The sequence below is a fragment of the Stegodyphus dumicola genome, chromosome 5, assembly GCF_044657685.1.
Source record: "Stegodyphus dumicola isolate Sdum_Otavi_A_Nest chromosome 5, ASM4465768v1".
Classification (NCBI taxonomy): Eukaryota; Metazoa; Arthropoda; class Arachnida; order Araneae; family Eresidae; genus Stegodyphus; species Stegodyphus dumicola.
In genome coordinates, this window is record NC_140772.1 from 38,439,489 (window position 1) to 38,459,386 (window position 19,898).

Here is a 19,898-nt window from a genome sequence, read left to right on the forward strand (position 1 = left end):
CAAAACTTTGTTGCTAAGAATAATAAGGGTAAAAATGAAACTTGTTCACATTGCTTAAGAGCAAATCACAATAAAAACAACTGTAGATTTGCAACAAGTGAATGCCGCTTTTGTAAAAAAATTGGACATATCGAAAAGGCATGTTATTTGTCTAAGAAAAACCGCCAGGTTAAACAAAACAAAGTTGAGGCAAATAATGATTATGATTCGAAAAATGAGGTCCCCATCTATGGATTTAACTCCAGAACGCACATGTTAAGAGACCGCCAATAATGCTTCAAGTTAAAATTGGAAACAAACCAGTTAGCATGGAACTTGATACTGGGGGAATAATTTCGGTAATGTCTATAATTAAATTTTGAAAAATTTCCGATTAAAAAGATTCAGCCTACAAATTTAGTTTTTAAAGCTTACAGGGGTGATAAGGTGGTGCCTTTAGGATGTGTTCCTGTTAAAGATGAATACCAAGGTCAAAAAGTAGTTTTAAATTTATACATTGTGAAGGAAAATTTGGACACAATCTTCGGCCGAGAATGGCTGTATAAAATCAATCTCGATTGGAATTCCATCAAAACATTGAAAACTTCTGGTGAATTGAATTTTAAAAAATTGCTTATATTAAGGATATAAGGAGTTATATTATATAAGGAGTATAAGGAAATTTTTGATGGTAAATTAGGTGAAATTAACAATCACGAAGTAAAATTAAATTTGAAACCTAATACTCAACCAATATTTTGTAGGTCACAACCAGTACCTTTCACATTAAAAAATAGAGTTGAATCAGAAATTGATCTGCTTGAGAAAAGGTATTGAGACTTCAGAACGGGCAACACCAGTTGTGCCAATTGTTAAATCCGATGGTTGCATTAGGTTTGTGCTGATTATTCTGTGACTCTGAATCCTAATTTGGAAATGCCACAGCATCCATTACCAAAACTCGAAGAAATATTTTCATGCCTTAATGGAGGTAAAAAATTTTCGAAACTTGATTTCAGTCATGCATACTGAATACTACTACAAATGAAGGTGCATCCGGAGAGCCAACGGTTATTAACAATAAACACGCATAAGGGGTTGTATATTTGTAAATGCTTAATGTATGGATTAAATGCTGCCCCAGCTATTTGGCAGCGCCATGTTGAGGGATTATTTCAGGGGATCGAAGGAATTAAAATTTTTATGGATGATGGTTGAGTGACAGGACCGGATGATGTCTCATTTAAAAGCATTGGAAATATTTTTCAAAAAATGCAAGGAGCATGGCCTAAAATTAAACTTAACTAAAAGTAAATTTTTTCAAAATGAGATTAAATTTTTAGGGCATAAAATTGATGCCGATGGATTGCATAAAACGGATGAAAAGATTTCGGCAATTGCTAATGCCCCTATGCCGAAAGGCGTCCAAGACATCAAAAGCTTTTTGGGATTAGTAAATTTTTATGCCAAATTTTGCCCTAATTTGGCAACTTTGGCACAGCCCTTAAATAATTTAACAAAAAAAGATGTTAAATGGAGTTGGTCAAAAAACTGGCAAATCGCTTTTGAAAAAATAAAAAAGGAAATTTGTTCAGACATAGTTTTAATGCATTACGATTCCACATTACCGTTAATGCTAGCTACTGATGCATCTCCGGTAGGTCTTGGGACAGTGTTCTCGCATGTTTTGTCTGATGGAACAGAAAGGCCTATAGCATTCGCATCGAGGACACTGACTAACAGAGCAGAAATACGCCCAAATCGATAAAGAAGCACTGTCAATTGTTTGGGCTGTCAAAAAGTTTTATCTATATGTACAGGGGGGACGCTTTTCTCTGGTGACAGATCATAAACCTTTAGTGGCTATTTTCAAATCGAAAAGATCCTCACAGCCACCCGACTCTTACATTATGCACTGATATTGCAAGCATATCAGTTTGATATTGTGTATCGAAATACCAAGGAACACGTTAATGCTGACTGCCTGTCGCGCCTACCTCTTAAGTCCGAAAATTTAAGCATTAAAGATGATTTTGAAATATTCCAACTCTCCCAAATTGAAACTCTTCCGGTAACAGGTAGGGAGATAGCTTGAAGCTGATGAAGACAAGCTGATGAAGAATTAAATAGTCTTTATATGAAATTAAAATCTGGAGAAAGTTTGGAAGGTAGAGAAGCCGAGTACGCCTTACAAGATGACTGTATAATGAGTAGTCAGAGGGTAGTTGTTCCGAAAAAACTCCGAGTTAAAATTCTCAAAGAGTTACACCAAGGACATTTAGGAATCGTTAAAATGAAGGCAATCGCCAGATCCTACGTCTTTTGGAAGGGAATTGATCATGATATTGAAGAAGTTTCCAGGAACTGTGTCGATTGTATTAAGTTCAAATCAGATCCAGTAAGGGCAAGGGTCCATCACTGGGAATATCCAAGTGCGCCTTGGGAACGCATTCACGTAGATTTTGCAGGCCCTATTTTTGAACGAATGTTCTTGATTATCATTGACGCATATTCTAAATGGCTAGAAGTGTATACCTTAAAGTCAGCAAATTCCTTTCAGACAATTGAATGGTTGAGAGACTGTTTTGCAAGATATGGACTGCCTTTAGTCGTAGTGAGTGACAATAGTCCTCAGTTCACATCGGGGGAATTTGAAACTTTTATAAGGAATAATGGAATTAAACACAAAATGTATGCTCCATTTAAACTGGCAAGTAACAGGCAAGCAGAGTGGTATGTTTACACCGTTAAACAAGCATTACGTGCAATGCAAGGTTATCCAGGAAATATTAAGCAAAAACTTGCCGTATTCCTCATGAATTATAGAAAGGCACCGAGCATGACAACCTTGTTAAGTCCAGCAATGTTATTCTTAAAAAGAGAAATTAGAATTTGAATTGATTTAGTTGTTCTGAATCTTAAACGAAGAGTGGAAGAACGCATTCGAAGGAATACTTATGATTTCAAAGACAGAAATTTTGAGATCGGAGAAAAGGTTGCCATTCGGGATTATAGATCGGCAAATTCCCGATGGAAAATTGGCAGAGTGACAAACAAGGATGGAGCGCGGCATTATACCATTGACATTCAAGGAACTTTACTGCACCTGCACATCGATCAGATCAGATCGGTAGGAAGCGAGGTTCCGTCTGCACCGGTAATCTATGAACCTCGTATGGCTGCTACTTCAGATGGCAACGTGAAGCCACAAGCTCCGGACAAGGACATTGAACAAAGAAGTGAAGCTGTGAAAACTTCAGCTGGACTTAAAACATCGTCAGTTCCAAGGAAAACTGAGCCAGTCATTCCAGTGGATCCTGATAAAGAGTTGCAGCAACCTCAGCCAGGACTTAGACGATCTTTGCGCATCCGCAAAGCTCCTCAGAGATTAAATCTCTAAATAAGTGGGGAGGGATGTAGCATCTGATTTCGAGAGTCAGTACTCTTATACCCGAGAACCTCTGTGAGCGAGAGTAGAGTAGAATGTAATGTAATTGCATAAATAACACATCGCTGCTGTCTTATGAGTTAGTTAGAAATAAATGTTTGTGCCGTGAACTAGTCTGTTTTGGTTGTGTCATGCATTTCACTGAACCCACACCGCTAGACGCAACAGTATCAAAAGACAGGAAGTATATAAAGATGTCTTAGTCAAAATTATTCAGAGTTGCCACTTCACACAATAGCTGTTGCTTATTAATAAATGTCCTTCTGAAGATTTCTTCAATGAAGACAGCTTTTAACCAGAACAGGAGTACTGACACAAATGATTTTCAGATGCCTTCACTCATGTGGATTGTACACATGTAGGCTAGTTTTTTATATTCCAACAATCTCCCAACATCTTCGGAATCAAAGAAACTGTGGTGAAGAATGCTATTTAGGGAAGTATGGAACAAGTTTGCTTCCCTGGTGAGCCTAGATGCTGAATACACAATAAGCTTAGGTAGGCATACTGGCCTCTACATTTTTCTGATATAATCCTTGACTGCTGAAAGGCACAGGTACAAAATTTTTAGACTTCTGGTTATGCTTTATTTTGCTGCAATCTGGGATTTAACCATTTTCACATATAATAATACCCAACACTATTGAGTATGCCATGTAAACCAGATGCCTTGAAGAACAAAAACATTAAACCATATATAGTGGCCAGCATGCTGTCTGGATTTGAATCTAATAGAATATGTTTGGAATACATTAGGCAGATGCTTTGCAGTTCATCCTCAAACATCATTGATGCAACTTCATTTGAAAAATACCCTCCTTGAAAAGTGGGGAAAAAATCTTCAGATAACTCATAAAACTTCTTAAGTTCAGTGTCCTGTTAGGGTAAAGCCATGTTGCTTGTTTGATGAATTAATTATTTAGACAGTTGAATTATTAGACAGCTGTCAAAGTTCATCAGTGCTTATTTTGTCTTCCCCAGAATGTCCCTTTTTATGGCACCAAAAGTTTTTCCTGAAAATTTATCTTTTTTTACATTTAAACATGATTTTTCACTTATTCTACTCTTTTATTTTCATATACTCTTTTGTAACTATATTTTTATAACGTGATTCATATGTATGAACATTTGTTTATTCTCACTAAATCATCTACTTCCCTAATTTTACTGAGATATATGTATGATTGTATTGTATAACTTATTTTGCAAAACTTGAGTAGATAGTAGAGCAAATAATTCTTAAATAGCATTTATTAATGAAAAATTCTAAAAAATTTTAAAACAAATTCTTTGCTCTTTGTTTCTTAATTAAAAAATGTTTAAGGGAGAAAAATTTAATTTAATTTAAATTAATGAATATCTTTGTAATATCACAATAAGTAAAAGAAAATATTTCAAACATCTGATAATGAAATAATTATATCTCTTTGAAACATACTTTTTTTTTTTTTTTTTGTTCATGTTTGCAAATTTTTTATGTTTATGAACTAAAAGTAAAATCATTAAGTTATGCCATACATACTTCACATGTTTTATTGATATCTTATATTTTTTTACCTTTTTTCATTTGCATTTGTATTATGTTTTTTCCATTAGAGTTTAGAACACAGTGTCATGGTACAGATTTAAAGTTAAAAATTGTTGTAGCTTACTGCTTCTAAAAAACATTATCAGATCTAATAATACAGATACCTTAATGTGAAAAAAACTTAATTATTTTCAGCTCTGTAATTTTTTTTATTAAATAAGTTTTTTGATCAATTTTATAATTTTTTGTTGCATGATATAGTTAAAAAAATCCATATTTTTAGTTAATTATGAGAAGCATACTCTGAGTAACCTGAAAAGTGTTTCTTTTTGGATTATTTCCATGTAGTTCTAAAGTTAAAGCAAGTTGTATACTCTAAATTTTATTTCCAAAGCATTGTTACTAAATGAAAAATTTTGTGCCTGCCAGAATACAGCCTGATTTTGACATTAATTTGAAATAAAAGTGCTCATCAGTTCGAGAGCTTGATCTTTCAGAATTCATTAAATTTTATCATGTTACCACATGTTAATTTATACTAGTTATTAATATTTGCTATACATTTCAGAATTTATACTTTTTAATGTTTAAAATTTTTGGCAAAAATGAGTATCTTATCGTGGCTTTTTTCTCCCATTTTTAGGTAGCCCGTAATAAAGATGTCCGTGTAATGATTGATGCAGAACAGTCATATTTTCAACCAGCAATCAGCAGAATCACTATGGAATTGATGCGTAAATATAACAAAGAGAAAGCTATTATTTTCAACACTTACCAGTGTTACTTAAAGGTATTATTCTAAATGCCTGGTTTGAATGTTGTGGGCACAGTTTTGAATATAACTAATAATTAATTTAATAATGTATCCTGTAATAATAATTAAAAATTAATGCTAAACTAGAACTATTTATACAGTCTTGCAATTCATTTAATTTTTTTTTTTTTTATAAAAATATTTTTATAAGTACATTCTGGGTGAAATTACATAAACTTACATAAAATTATTCTGTGTTTACTTCATATCTGTCAGCAACAGTTTCTTAATTGCATTCTTAATAGCATAAAATGGCAGGTAACTTTTTTGAGCAACATTTTTTTTATTCTAGTGTTTTTCTTAAAATATGCGGTGCTTTTATAAATTCGATTGAAGATGGTGTGTCATCCCTTTTTCTGCATCACTTCTATCTGTCAATTTTTGCTGTTTTTTTACCACTTTTGTTCAGCTTTTAATGTCTCAATATTGTGGTGAATTTGCACATATTTTAAAAACTTTTTCCTTCATTCTGTCACTGATGTCTGAAACATTAGCTGTTGTTTGCAGTTCCTTTTAGGCTTCTTCTATATAAAAGCCACATTTTCAAAGTGCTTACATTTTCAAGGAATTCAATTTTTTTCATCATTTTCTGAACATCTTTTTTGTAATGATGTTTAATAACTTTTATAATACATTAAACTTAAAGGAATGTCCGAAGTTTTATTTTGCAGAAAGATATATTAATGTTTTTCAGAAAAATCCCACAGGTGTATGTGCTGAAGTTATCTAATTAGTAAAACTATTTTTTGAGTTTTTAGTTCATTCTCCCATTTCAAAAGAAAATCGTTAAAAAAAATACTTCTCATTAAATATTTTTTGTTGCTATGGTAAGTTTGAAGAAAATTCTTCGCTCCTTTCAAACATTGAGGTTTTCTGCTTTTGTCAATAATGAGTGCTAATTATTGGGTTTGTATTGCAAGTTAATAACATAGTAACTTATTTCTTCAGTTTCTTAAACCAACTGCTGTTTCACTTTTAAATATTAATGTATGGTTCTGTAACACTGTCTAGTTTCATCTGTATTATAAATTTCATGTGGTTTATATTCATTTAGCAACTTAAGTTGAACGTCTTTTTTCCAGTTAATCAGCTGTGTGATGATCTGCTTCATCCTTCTCACCAGACAGTTTCTGATAAACAATGCTGGATTTTTCTTTCTCTACGTTGTGAACCATTTGTCATTTGATATGAAGTTCTCTCTCAGTATTAAGAGAAAATTGAAAAAAGCTTTAAATAATTTTTAAATTTAAATTATTACCTTGTATTATTAATTATTATTATTTAATTACCTTGACACCATTCTAGAAAGGCAGTTTCAGTGTCTCTTGGTTTTCTGTATTTTTTGCGCTTCCTTGAGATGTTTGCATGTTCTTCATTAATTGTAATTCCTTATTTAAGTACCGTAATTTCAGGAAGAAATGCTATGATGCTTACGTGTTTACAATTTAAATTTTCAGCGGGTGCGGCGTTTCTACCCATGCGGCGTTTAGGTGCACTAAAAGTAAAATATTTCCTATGATGGTCATTGTACATAGTTTGAATAACTTTGTCATTGTACATAGTTTGGATAGCCTTGTCATTGTACATAAACTGGTGCTGTTCCCACGCAAAAGACCACTCAGTTGCTTTTTGCAAACATTATTTTGTTTATATTCTTTCCCTTGAACAGACCTACATGTCTTATTCACCCTAAACGGAATCTCAGAACAATAACATTCTTCCCCCCTTTCAAATCAGCATTCTCATCATTTTGAATAGTCTCTCTCCTCTGCCTTCGATGAATCTTCCAGGGCCCATCCTCTCCCCGCCCCTGCCTTTTCTGCAATTTTTTTCAAAGGCCTGCCTCGCCTCAGCATGAATCGATTTTTCTTGGCATTCTGCCAGATACAGATCTCATCAGTTTGGGTACAAGTATTTGTTGGATAGTTTTTAAGTAAGAAGAGAGCGGAAAATTTTTGAAAATGGCACCTAAACGGCACAGAAGCTATACTGCTGGTTTTAAGCTTAATGTAATTTCACGTGCTGAACAAATTTGGAAATAGAGCAGCAGCTCGAGAGTTTGAAGTAGACAAGAGATGTATTCGACGTTGGAGAACTGAAAAAGAAGAACTTAAAAATATGCCACAACAGAAACAAGCCAAAAGAAGTGGTACTGTAAGGTGGCCGAATCTAGAGGATGACCTTGCAAACTGGATAAAGGAGCAACAAGGAAAGGGAATGGCAATTTCGACTATAAAAATTTGCTTACAAGCAAAATTTATAGCAAAACAAATGAACATAAATGATTTCAAAGGAGGGCCTTGCTGGTGTAGCAGATTTATGAAAAGAAAAAATATTTCTGTGTGTACTAGAACAACAGTCGGGCAACAATTACCAATGGACTAGCAGGATAAAAAGGCATCTTTTCTAAAATATGTGATAGATATTATTGACAAAAAAAAAAAAAAAAAAAACTTCTTCAGTCACAGATAATAAATATGGATGAAATGGCGTTAGCTTTCGACTCTCCTGCAAACAGAACTGTTATGAAACTGGTGCAAAAACTGTATCTGTGCTTACAACGGGGAATGAAAGAACGTCATTGACATGTGTGTTAGCTTGTGCGACAAACGGTGACAAGCTATAGCCGATGATCATTTTTAAACGAAAAACTATTCCAAAGGGAGATTTTTCCTAATGACGTAATTATCTGTGCAAACGAGAATGACTGTATGTGTGAAACAATCATGCATGAGTGGCTATAAAAAGTTTGGCAGTGTCGTAAGGGATCTTTTTTCTAACCAAAAGGGTTATTGATAATGAATTCCATGCATGCTCATTTACTTGAATCAGTGAAAACCAGATGTCAAAAATTGTCTGCAACCATAGCAATAATTCCTGGTGGTTTGACAAAAATCTTACAACCACTAGATTTGTCAGGTCCTTCAAAGCTGAAGTCCGAAAGCAGTGGGAGTGTTGGATGAGTGAAGGATTGCATACGTATACCAAATGCAGTAAAATGCGTAGAACATCTTATGAAGAAGTTTCAAAGTGGGTAGGAAGTGTGTGGAAATCGGTAAAAACATCGTCAATGATAGCAGGGTTCAAAGAAGCTGAAATTATATCCTTAGATAAAGAGACTGTAAACCAAGAGGATGAATGTGACCATCTGGAAAACTTGGTCTTAGATCAGGATTTACTAAATCTTTTTAATTCAGATAGTGAAGAATCAGATTTTGATGGCTTCATATGATGTATATTTTGCTGTTATTCCTTTTGTAAGTAAAATTTAAAATTTCCTTTTGTCATCCAAATTTAATATTTCGTTGTTGCAACATTTTTTATAATATAGTCTGAGTATTACAAATATGGACTTCTTTAGTGGGTAAATATAAGATATTCGTTAATGTAAATATATTTTCAACATTTCTTACCTTTAATTTATTTTTGAGTTATGGTTTCATTTCATGCATTTTTCTTAACTGATATATCAGGACATAGGTTGAGATTTTGCATCTATACGGCCCATGATGATGCCACGCACAATTTAATCTATTGCGGCGTTTCTGTGTAATTTAAATTTTTTTTCCTGCCATTTTTCTCGAGTGCGACATTTACGCTGATGCAGCCTTTCTTCCGGAAATTACGGTAAATTACACAATGCTTTTTGGAAAATTCCCAGTTTAAATGTAGTATCTCTACGGCTTCAGTTAGCTTGAAATAAGAGTATTCAATTACTAAGAATATTATCATTTATCCTCTTATTTCAAGTGTAAGTCTTTTTGCTTTATTTTTTTGGGGCGGGGATGCATTTGACATATGTCTTAACACTTTCGCTGCCTATCATGTCAGGTTATATATTTTGATAGTTAATGCTTTCTCATGGCAGTAGGTTGTACCCATATGCTGACTTACTTATTACAAGAAATATGATTTAAAAGAGATAATAAAAGATTATTATATGTACCACATTAATTATTAAGCCTCTAAGCATCGTGTGATCGGCAGTAGAGGTGAAATTACTTCTGCAATGCCACATTACGAGCTGGCATGAGGCATTTAAAAGTGAATTAAAATAAGTAACAATATGCACATTATTTTGATATGAAGCTATATCAGAAACAAATATATATATTACAAATGAATTCATTATAAGATAGTTACAATGAAATTATTGCAAACTATATATTTTAGAATGTTATTCGTCTGTTATCTTTATATGAAATGAAACTTTGTTTCCATTCCAAACCACATACATTTACTGTTGTAAAACATTTTTATAGCTTCGAAATTTCACAACAAATTAATAAAAAATAGAGAGCAAAATGATTCTTCTTACCTTGTATCCTGTGCAGCATCAAGCGAGATCATACCTAATTAACATGTAATCCAACATAGGTGTAGACGGAAATTTTAAGATCACAAAACACATTCTTTATTAATACATGAAAAAAGATAAAAATTCATTAGTATTCCAAATACGTATTGAAAAAGGGAGTTATAGAGAGTGTCATATCACTGTCCTTTCCTGAAGGAATGAGAAAAGTTAGTGTAAAGAATAAGAGAGTTACACAACTCTTTTGCAGAGTTTCCAGTTCATACAGTTTATCAGGCTATTGGCGACAGTCCATTACTATATGCATACCAACACCCCTACTTGATGGGCAGGATCGCCATTTGCAGCAATTCTCGAAGTTTCTCAAACACAGGCTTGCCTAGTGGTTTGGTGAGTAGATCTGCAATCATGTCGGAGCTTCTGCAGTAGTCTAGGCTCAGGATCCCGTTTTGTTGAAATTCACGCAAGTAGTGGTATTTCACGTCTATATGCTTTGTTCTGCAGCTATTTTTCTCCGTTTGTGATAGTTTGATGCATGATTTGTTATCTTCATAGAGAGTAATCGGCAGATTTTGTTTTAGTCCTAGGTCTTTAAGCAAATTTAACAGCCATTGTGCTTCTTGTGCTGTATTAGCTGCTGTAATATATTCTGCTTCAGTTGAAGATAGTGCAATGCAGTTTTGACATTTGCTGCTCCATGAAATGCAGTTATTTCCTAGTTTGAATATGTATCCGCTAATGGATTTTCTTGTTGTTCTGCCATTTGCCCAATCTGCATCCGAATATGCAGTTAGTATAGGTTTTTGAATTTTGTTAAAGACCAACTCAAAGTCCTTAGTTGTGTGCAAGTATCGAATGACTTTCTGGACAGCATTCCAATCTGTGTTCCGAGGTTTTTCCTTTCTTCTACTCAGTAGATTGACTGCACATGCTATATCTGGTCTGCTGATTGTTGCAATATATAATAATGCCCCTACTGCTTGTCTATATTCTGTATTATCCTCTAGAAGATTAGCTTCAGCTTCTAGTTTGCAATAATTTGTTTCCATTTGCGTATATGTTGGTTTTTCGTTCTGAAGCCCAAACTTTTGAACTATTTCTTCTATTTTATTCTTTTGGTTTATGGCAAAAGTTTCATCTTTAAATCTTTCAATGTTTATGCCGAGGTAGTAAGTCACTTCTCCTAGGTTTTTGATTTCGAATTTAGCGTTCAATTGTTGGATTGTTTCCATTACATCTTCTTCTCTTTCACTTCCTACAAGCATATCATCTACATATAATATTATATATGTGAATTTTCCATCGATGTTTTTGTAAAACAAGCATGGGTCTACTTTACTTTGTTTAAATGACTTGTTTAGAAGTATTTTTCCAATTTTCAGATTCCAAGCTCTAGCGGCTTGTTTTAAACCATATATAGATTTCTTCAGTTGCAAACTTTATTTTCATTTCCAGCTTTTGAGTATCCTTCGGGTGGAGTCATGTAAATTTCTTCTTCTAGTTCTCCATGAAGCTGTTTTGACATCAATATGTCTGACAGATATGTTCTTATACGAAGCTGCACATAGGAAGGCTCGTAGCGTTGTGTATTTTACTACAGGAGCAAAGGTTTCATCATAGTCAGATCCAAACTTCTGGCTAAATCCTTTTGCGACTAATATGGCTTTGTATCTTTCAATTTTTCCTTCTGCATTGAGCTTTGTCTTGAAAGACCATTTGCATCCTATTGGTTTTCTTCCTTTTGGTAAATCAACTAATTCCCAAGTGTTGTTTTCTTCTAGTGAATTAATTTCTTCTCGAACAGCTGTTAGCCATTTTCTTTTTTCATTTTCTTCCAAACTTTGAATTTCCTTCCAAGTTTTGGGTTCGGAGGAGATTGGATATTTGGCATGGAATCCGTAGTGTTCAGGAGGTTTACCTTTTGTGACTCTGTTTGATCTTCTGAGTTCCAAAAGTTCTTCGTGTTCTAATATTTCTCCCTCTTCGGGTTCTTCTCTTTTTATTTCTTTCCGTTCTAAGCTTTTTTCCTTAGAATTTTCTTCATCCTGGCTTAAAGAGATGCTTACAGGCTCGTCAGTTCCAGTGTCTTCGATAAATCGCACAGATCGACTTATTATAATTTTGTCTCCAGGAATTAAAATTCTGTAGCCTTTACTTCTGCTGTTGTAGCTGACGAATATTCCTTCTATAGCAGTATCATCCAGTTTACCTCTTTTAGATTTATGGATGTAAGCAAAAGCCTTGCACCCGAAAGTCCTCAGATGAGAGAGTTTTTGTTATTTTTTATTAAAGGTTTCTTGTTATTCCATAATTCGTATGGAATTTTTGCATTTGGTTTTGTAGGCATACGATTCTGTAAATAATTTGCAGTCAGCACTGCTTTGGCCCAGTATCTGTGAGGTTGACCTGAGTCAGCTAAAAGACATCTTGTCATCTCCATCAAAGACCTATTTTTGCGTTCACTGACTCCATTTTGTGCTGGTCAATACGGTACAGTAAGCTGGTGATTTATACCATGTTTTATAAGATATTCTTCAAGTTCCTTACTTGTGTACTCACCACCATTATCACTTCTTAGTGTTTTTACCTTTCTCCCGAATTTATTGTTTGTAAGAGCAATAAATTGTTTTAGTTTAGAAATTATTTCATTTTTCTTTTTCATTAGGTAAATCATTGTGAACCTGCTGTAATCATCATAAAAGTTACGAAGTATAGGTATCCACTGACAGACGGTGTTTGTACTGGTCCTAAAATATCAGTGTGAACGAGTTCTAGTGGTTTAGATGCTCTGAATTTCGATTCTTTGGGATACGGAAAATCAGTTAGTTTACATTTTATGCACTGAATGCATTTGGTATCATGTTTACAATTATCTAGTTTAATTCCTTCAGCAAGTTCTTTGTTTACAAATTGCTTGATTGTGTTATCGTTTCTGTGGCCAAGGCGTCTATGCCAAAGTTGAACACAATTCTCATTTTTGCACTGAAATGCTACATGAACTGATGGTTCATTATTCCTGTCTATTGGTTTAATTTGGTAAAGATTATTAGTTGCATGACATTCTAAAATAATCTGATCTCCTTTCGCGATCATACATTTATTTCCTTTAAACAGAACCGAAAGTCCTTTTTCCGTTATTTTCTTAATTGAGATTAAATTTGTTTCTACCGATAAGAGAACTTCAGTTATTTTTTGTTTAGCATTTAATGTTTTAAAATGGACAGTTCCTATCGCCGTTGATTTAATACATTGCCCATTTGCAGTTATAATATCTGACGGATTTATGGGTTTACATTCCGTGAAATATTTCTTATTATTTACCAGGTGGCTACTTGCTCCACTGTCGAAAATAAAACTCTCAGATGATTGATGTACGGTATAGTTAATAGACAGAGCCACGCTGTCACATCTGGATTCGATTTCCGGTGTTTTAATTTTTGTTTGTTGTTGATTCATCGCGAGGTTACCGACATTCTTTACTTGGCGTGTTTTAGAATCTGCGTATGCTTTCTTTGAGTTTTGGCGCCGTTCATTTTTTTGTTTCGATTTTAGATGATAACTCTCTGATCTAAAATGGTTATTTTTATGACAATATGAGCAAAACTTTTCTCTCTTTGTCTTTTTTTGATGCTTTTAATGCCTTTGAATCTGATGAACTATTTTCAACTCTCTTGTTAAATTTGTCAATTAATTTACCTTTTAAAAATTCTGGATTCAGTTCCGATTCTGCTCTGGCTTCAAGAGCCGTAATAAGCATATCGTAAGAACTAAGCATTGAACAAAGCAAAAGTGCCGAAACGTATTCGGCTTTTATGTTCTCACCTATTGATTTGAGTTTATTGACTAACTCCAGTAATCCGTCTTCTTCAAGCTTCAAACTGTAAAGCTTTCGCAAAAGAAATAGTTTACTTGAAAGAATAGACCTTTCATGTACCTGCCTGAGTTTTTCCCAGGTGGCTTTAGCAGTAGTTTCATGTTTAATGTGAATTATTTGGCTGTCTTCGATAAATAAATTTATAAAATCATCAGGACTCATAATCTTTTGTTGTAAAACATTTTTATAGCCTCGAAATTTCACAACAAATTAATAAAAAATAGAGAGCAAAATGATTCTTCTTAACTTGTATCCTGCGCAGCATCAAGCGAGATCATACCTAATTAACATGTCATCCAACATAGGTGTAGACGGAAATTTTAAGATCACAAAACACATTGTTTATTAATACATGAAAAAAGATAAAAATTCATTAGTATTCCAAATACGTATTGAAAAAGGGAGTTATAGAGAGTGTCATATCACTGTCCTTTCCTGAAGGAGTGAGAAAAGTTAGTGTAAAGAATAAGAGAGTTACACAACTCTTTTGCAGGGTTTCCAGTTCATACAGTTTATCGTGCTATTGGCGACAGTCCATCACTATATGCATACCAACATTTACAACCAGTTTCTAACCTTCACTCCACACCAATACCACCATATACAGTACAAAGTCTGTAATCCGAACGTCCATTATCTGGAATGATCTATAATCTGGACCTCAAAGCCACCAACTTTACACATGCGCGTATTTAAAGAAATGTTTAATAAAGTAAACAAATAAATATTAAGCTTTTTTTTTTTGTAAATTTTGATACCCTTTAGATCATAATTGCTCTTTATTTCATACATTATGGTTTCATATTTTTAATTGTATAATTTCTGCATGCCAATTCACCAAATTTAAATTGATCATCTATAATCCAGAAAACCCCTAATCCGGAATCACCAAAGTACTGACAAGTCCGGATTACGGATTAGGAGTGCGGACTTTGTACTGTATATCCAAAATGTTATGCTGATTGAACTTGAATATAAACAATGAGATAATGAGCTGCAGCACGTAATTGGCACATGAGACATCACCCTACACCACGTACAAGAGAGTGATTGGCTCTTCAGCAATAACACTGCATGATCGGCAATGAATGTGTTAAGCACACAGCAGATTTAAAAAGTAGTTCTGCTAATTTATTCAAGTTTCAAAACTTACGTTTCTAGCCAGTGGAAAGATCACCCTTTGGTTTTTCTTGCCTTTTCTTCAGCCTTCTTGCTTTATCTTAATTACCACCTCCTTTCCATTCAAACACTTTTAAATATACGGTAATGCTAAAAAGTGTTTCATGAACATTTTTAACAACTCTTAGTGTAAAAAGGGAAGATTTTGAATGTTACAAAATGATGTAATAGAATTGATGGTCATTTTAAACATTAGTAGAATAGCAAAAATTGCAAGTTTTATAATATAGTGTGTGGTAAAATTTAATGCAGAAACTACGAACATGGAAAATGGGGTTCTTTTAATTGTAGATATTTTTAGTAGTAGTGTTTGGTATATACAAAAATTGTTCAAATGAAAAAGAAAAGAGATGGATCTTATTTACAAGATAACATGTTATTTACAAGCAGATTGGCTCTTCTGAAGATTTTGATACCAGAATTCCCATTAATGCTGCAGAAATATGTGACATACTTTGTATTTTCATAGAGTATGCCAGTCACTTTATCATTGTTATAACACATGTATTGCAATTGGTGGTTATTTATTTGATCATTTCTTGTAAATATCAGTCATCAAAATGGCTTTTCATTCTTCATATTGTTGTGCTTACTGTGCTTTTGCATTCACTTTCCATCAGACATTTTATTACAAAATTAAATATTTTTGTCATGTTCTGTCATTTATGAAAGTCGTGATTACCAGTGCTACTTTAAAACTTATATGCGTAATAAGAAACACAATTTGTCGCAAAATTGTAAATAGTTTTACAAAAATAATAATTATAAAATATAAAAACTAGAAAAGTTGTTGAATTATATTTGTGTGTTTATATATGCCATGTGGCTATTTTTTAGGAAGCATATAACAATTTAGTACTGGACTTGGAACTTGCAGAAAGGCAGAATATATATTTTGGTGCAAAACTAGTCAGAGGAGCTTATATGGAACAGGTAATAAACATTATCTTTTATTATTGTCATTATTAAGAATGTGTTTAAAATTGCATATTGAAATAAGAAAAATTAATATTTTGCTTGAAAAAGCTTTAGGCAATTTAATAATTTAAGTGTTTTTCTATGTACAGAAATTCATCCATTCTATCATTTTATCTTGTACCTGAATTTTTAATATAGGAAAGGTACAATATGACTTCGCTTAACTAAACTGATGTAGAAAAATAACACTGAATCAATAATTCCGAAAAACTGGTCATTTCCCATTTTTAATCAAATTTTTTTCATTAACTTAATAATAAATGCATATTTTACTTTAAAACAATAAACTGAGTATATCTGTCCAGGAATTGACATTCAAATGCTTATGTCAATTATTAAGTTAATAAATTGATTTGTAAATTTTTTAATTTAAACTGTACTAAAAGATTAACTTAAAAAGCTAGACTACCAAAAAATATTAAATATAAAATTAATATAAAAATACCAAAAATATATTAGACTACCAAAAATAAATCTATTGAAGATTTCAGTAGAGTGTAGTTTTATTTATTTATTTATTTATTTTTTAACATCCTGAGTGAATTTTTACATCTTATGATCTTGTGATGATATTCTTTATTCTGCTGCTTGTCTTAAACACTATTACCATTGCTAAAGAACATTTCTGAAATTGGAAACATAAGGTTAAAAAAATGGATTTAAATTTTTATGGTTTTGTGTCTTTTTTGTAATTGTAGATGCATGGAGTTGTATGTCTGTAAATATTTAAATCTTTTTTTCTGTGTGTTCCTGTAATAGTGTTCATTAATCTATTTAATGATTTGCTTTGATTTTTGGTGACATTTTTTTATATTTGTTTATGTAATTATTAATCTTTTGGTTCTGCGTGTGGCAATGTTTAAATTATAGAAATAATTTAAATGAAATGTGAGATATGAGCAAGTGTGCTTCTTGTGAGTCTTGATGACTGATTTTTCCCAAAGCCTACGCTACACCAGCTATGTGTATGTATTCCACTATAAATATAGTATAGAGAGCTTGGACAAGTTGTTGTTGTTAGCTGTTATTCAACTGTGAGATTTATCATTACTTGAATTGTGATATAGAATTTACTTTGTAAACGACTACTGTTGATAACTGACTACATTTTTCATGCATGTAGGAGGAATTGTTGATATCCATTGTATGCTCTTACTTATCGTGCTATGTAGAGTTTGTTTTCATAATAAATTATTAACTCCTGCCTGTTTATCTGGAATCATTGGTTAAAAAGATTCAATGAACCAGTACTCTTTAACAGTATTATTTCTTTTATATGATGCACAGGAAATTAAAAAAGTTTAAATGGATAATTCTGAAGTTTGTTTTATGCAAAATGTATTTGCAAATAAAGCACTAGTTGAGAGTTAAAATATCCACTTCAGTTATTTTCCCATATTGGGAAATTAGTGACAAAATTTGGTAAATATAATCTTCATATTTTTAGCCTGCTAGGGTTTGATTTTCATACTGTTTTGATTGCAGTGTTGTCTGCTTGATATCATTGAGTAAGTGTTTATTTTTTTATTTAAAGCATTTAGCATTTAAACTTATTAGAAAAAGAAGCCAGTTTTATTGTGGTGTATATATTAAGAAGCATAATTTTTTTTTTCTCTTCCTGCTTGATTTTGACCATTCATTCTTTCATTAGTTATTTTCTCTGTAAAATGTTGGCAACAATTAACTTTTCATCAATTTGAAAATAAGCATTAGGTTATTTGTGATATCATTCATGCTTTCATATTTTTTATTATTAATTTTTCCTCTAAAATATTAACCATTATTTAACTTACCATCAGCTAAAAATGATGCAGTAGTTTTCTTTCAAAAGCACATAATTTTGCGTACTAAAAATAGAATAAATATATGGGCACCAAAAGAAGAATTATTTATAAGGAAATTAAATATTTTGAGATGTAAAAAACTGCAAGGGGGGAATGTTCTTTGTGCTAATAATTGGTTTTATGGTTCCAGAATTCCTTTTCTTGCTCTTTGCACATCACATGGTGTTAGGCTGCAGAATTAAATTCCCAAAGATGGTGCAATAGAGCTAAATAAGAGTGAAAAAAACAGTCATTGATTGGAACAACTGTATAAAAGAAATCTATAGTTTGCTTTTAGTGAAACACTCAAAAGGTGAAACTGGTGGAAAGATTGTCAAGTTTGATTAAAGCCAAGCCAAAGAACAACATAAACAGAATTTTACTAAAGCAATGAGTTTGGGAAAGAAACTGCATGAAATGAAATGTTTACATTGGCAAATTCTGGGAATGAAGAACTCTAATGAAGGTGATAGAAGAACATGTAAATGAGGGAATTACTATATATTCAGAGTACTCACATGCTTATCAGAGCAAAGAATTTGAAAAGGCTGGTTTTGAATATTTTATAGTAAATCACAAATACATCTTTGTAGATCTGACACCTGATGCAAATATCCAGAAAATCATACTACTCTGGGGTATGGACAGATGGAGAAACAAAATACAAATTTATAAGTATTTACGTTTCTCAATATATACGATGAGACAAAATATTTGACTCTATTATGATAGCAATTACGAAATCATGACCTCCATAAATATAAATAAATATTATTTCATGTTAATTATAAATAAATGCTACTAATTTTTAAATAAATGCTATTTATTATGTTACCATATTGTAGTTTGCTTTTGTTTTGTTTATCTAACTATCTTTCTATTAAATAAAATTTTCTAGTTTTTTTAATTGTTGTTATTATCATGAGAAATGTGCTGTAAGTTATTTTCTTAGTAGTTAGAAGCTAAAAGTTGCAAAATTTACTTAATAATATATTGCTACTTATGTTATATTTATTGCTACTTCTTACTGTTTCCCAAAGCAAGATATTCTCTCCTTTTGCAGCTTGTTTATCTTATCTTTATAGTAATTCTTTCATCTTTTTCAATTGACTGCATCTTCTATATTGTAATTTTATGCGTTGTATGTTTTCAAATTTCATTCTCTATGTATTCTAGTTTTATGTGTGGTATAGTTCAAATTTCTGTGATACTTCTTTTTATATTATTTAGATATAGTTTGATAAATTTAAGGAAATTGATTATTAATATTTTTTGCAATTATTTTTTGTGCCAATATTGAGTATTTATTTGATTTTGTGGGTACCTTTGAATTATCTGCATCCTTGGAAAGAATCAGCAGGCAATGTGTAATGTCAACAAAGTTGGCAATTCACTAATGGTTGTGCATGCATTATGCCACTGTCTGTCTCGGTAGTGGTAGTAGCAGTTCTTGTGATTCTGAAATTCTGGTGACCATGTTTGTGGTTAGTGTGTGGAGTTTTTTATTTTTTCTTGTAGTGAATGATAATGCCACTGTGTTTCTGCTGATGAAAAAGAAAGTATTGCATTTTTTCTGAGATATGCATTTTGTCTACTAGTAGAGAGAGCAAGAATCCTCATTCCATGAAGTTAATTTGTGCAATCCTCTAAATTTTCAAGTTAAAAACAGATTAATGTGTACAAGGAGAGCAGTGCCAATTTGCTGAGAATTCTGCATCTATCTCTCTCTTTTTTTTTTAAAGTTAAAACAGATCACTGTGCATGCAGACAGAAAACCAAGAAAATTCAAACTTAAATGTTTTATTAAGGATATTTGTTGTGCTTTTAATTTAGTTAATTTATTATTGTTTTATGAAATTTTGAGTGTTTTGTTATGGATATTTGTTTTACATAATTTTTACTGTTTCATTACGATGTTTCTCACATTTTAATTTTGTCAGTTCCTTGTTGTCTTATGTAA

General features: G+C 32.3%; 1 protein-coding gene across 2 annotated transcripts in view; it reads left to right on the plus strand.

The window, feature by feature from the left end:
- Positions 1-19,898, plus strand: part of LOC118182125 (proline dehydrogenase 1, mitochondrial-like) — a 153,663-nt gene that overhangs the window by 117,600 nt on the left and 16,165 nt on the right. For both annotated transcript variants that reach the window (XM_035351421.2, XM_035351422.2), the window contains exons 9-10: positions 5,599-5,745; positions 15,975-16,070. In XM_035351421.2, coding sequence (XP_035207312.1) covers positions 5,599-5,745; positions 15,975-16,070 — 243 coding nt within the window. The remainder of the gene's footprint in view (positions 1-5,598; positions 5,746-15,974; positions 16,071-19,898) is intronic.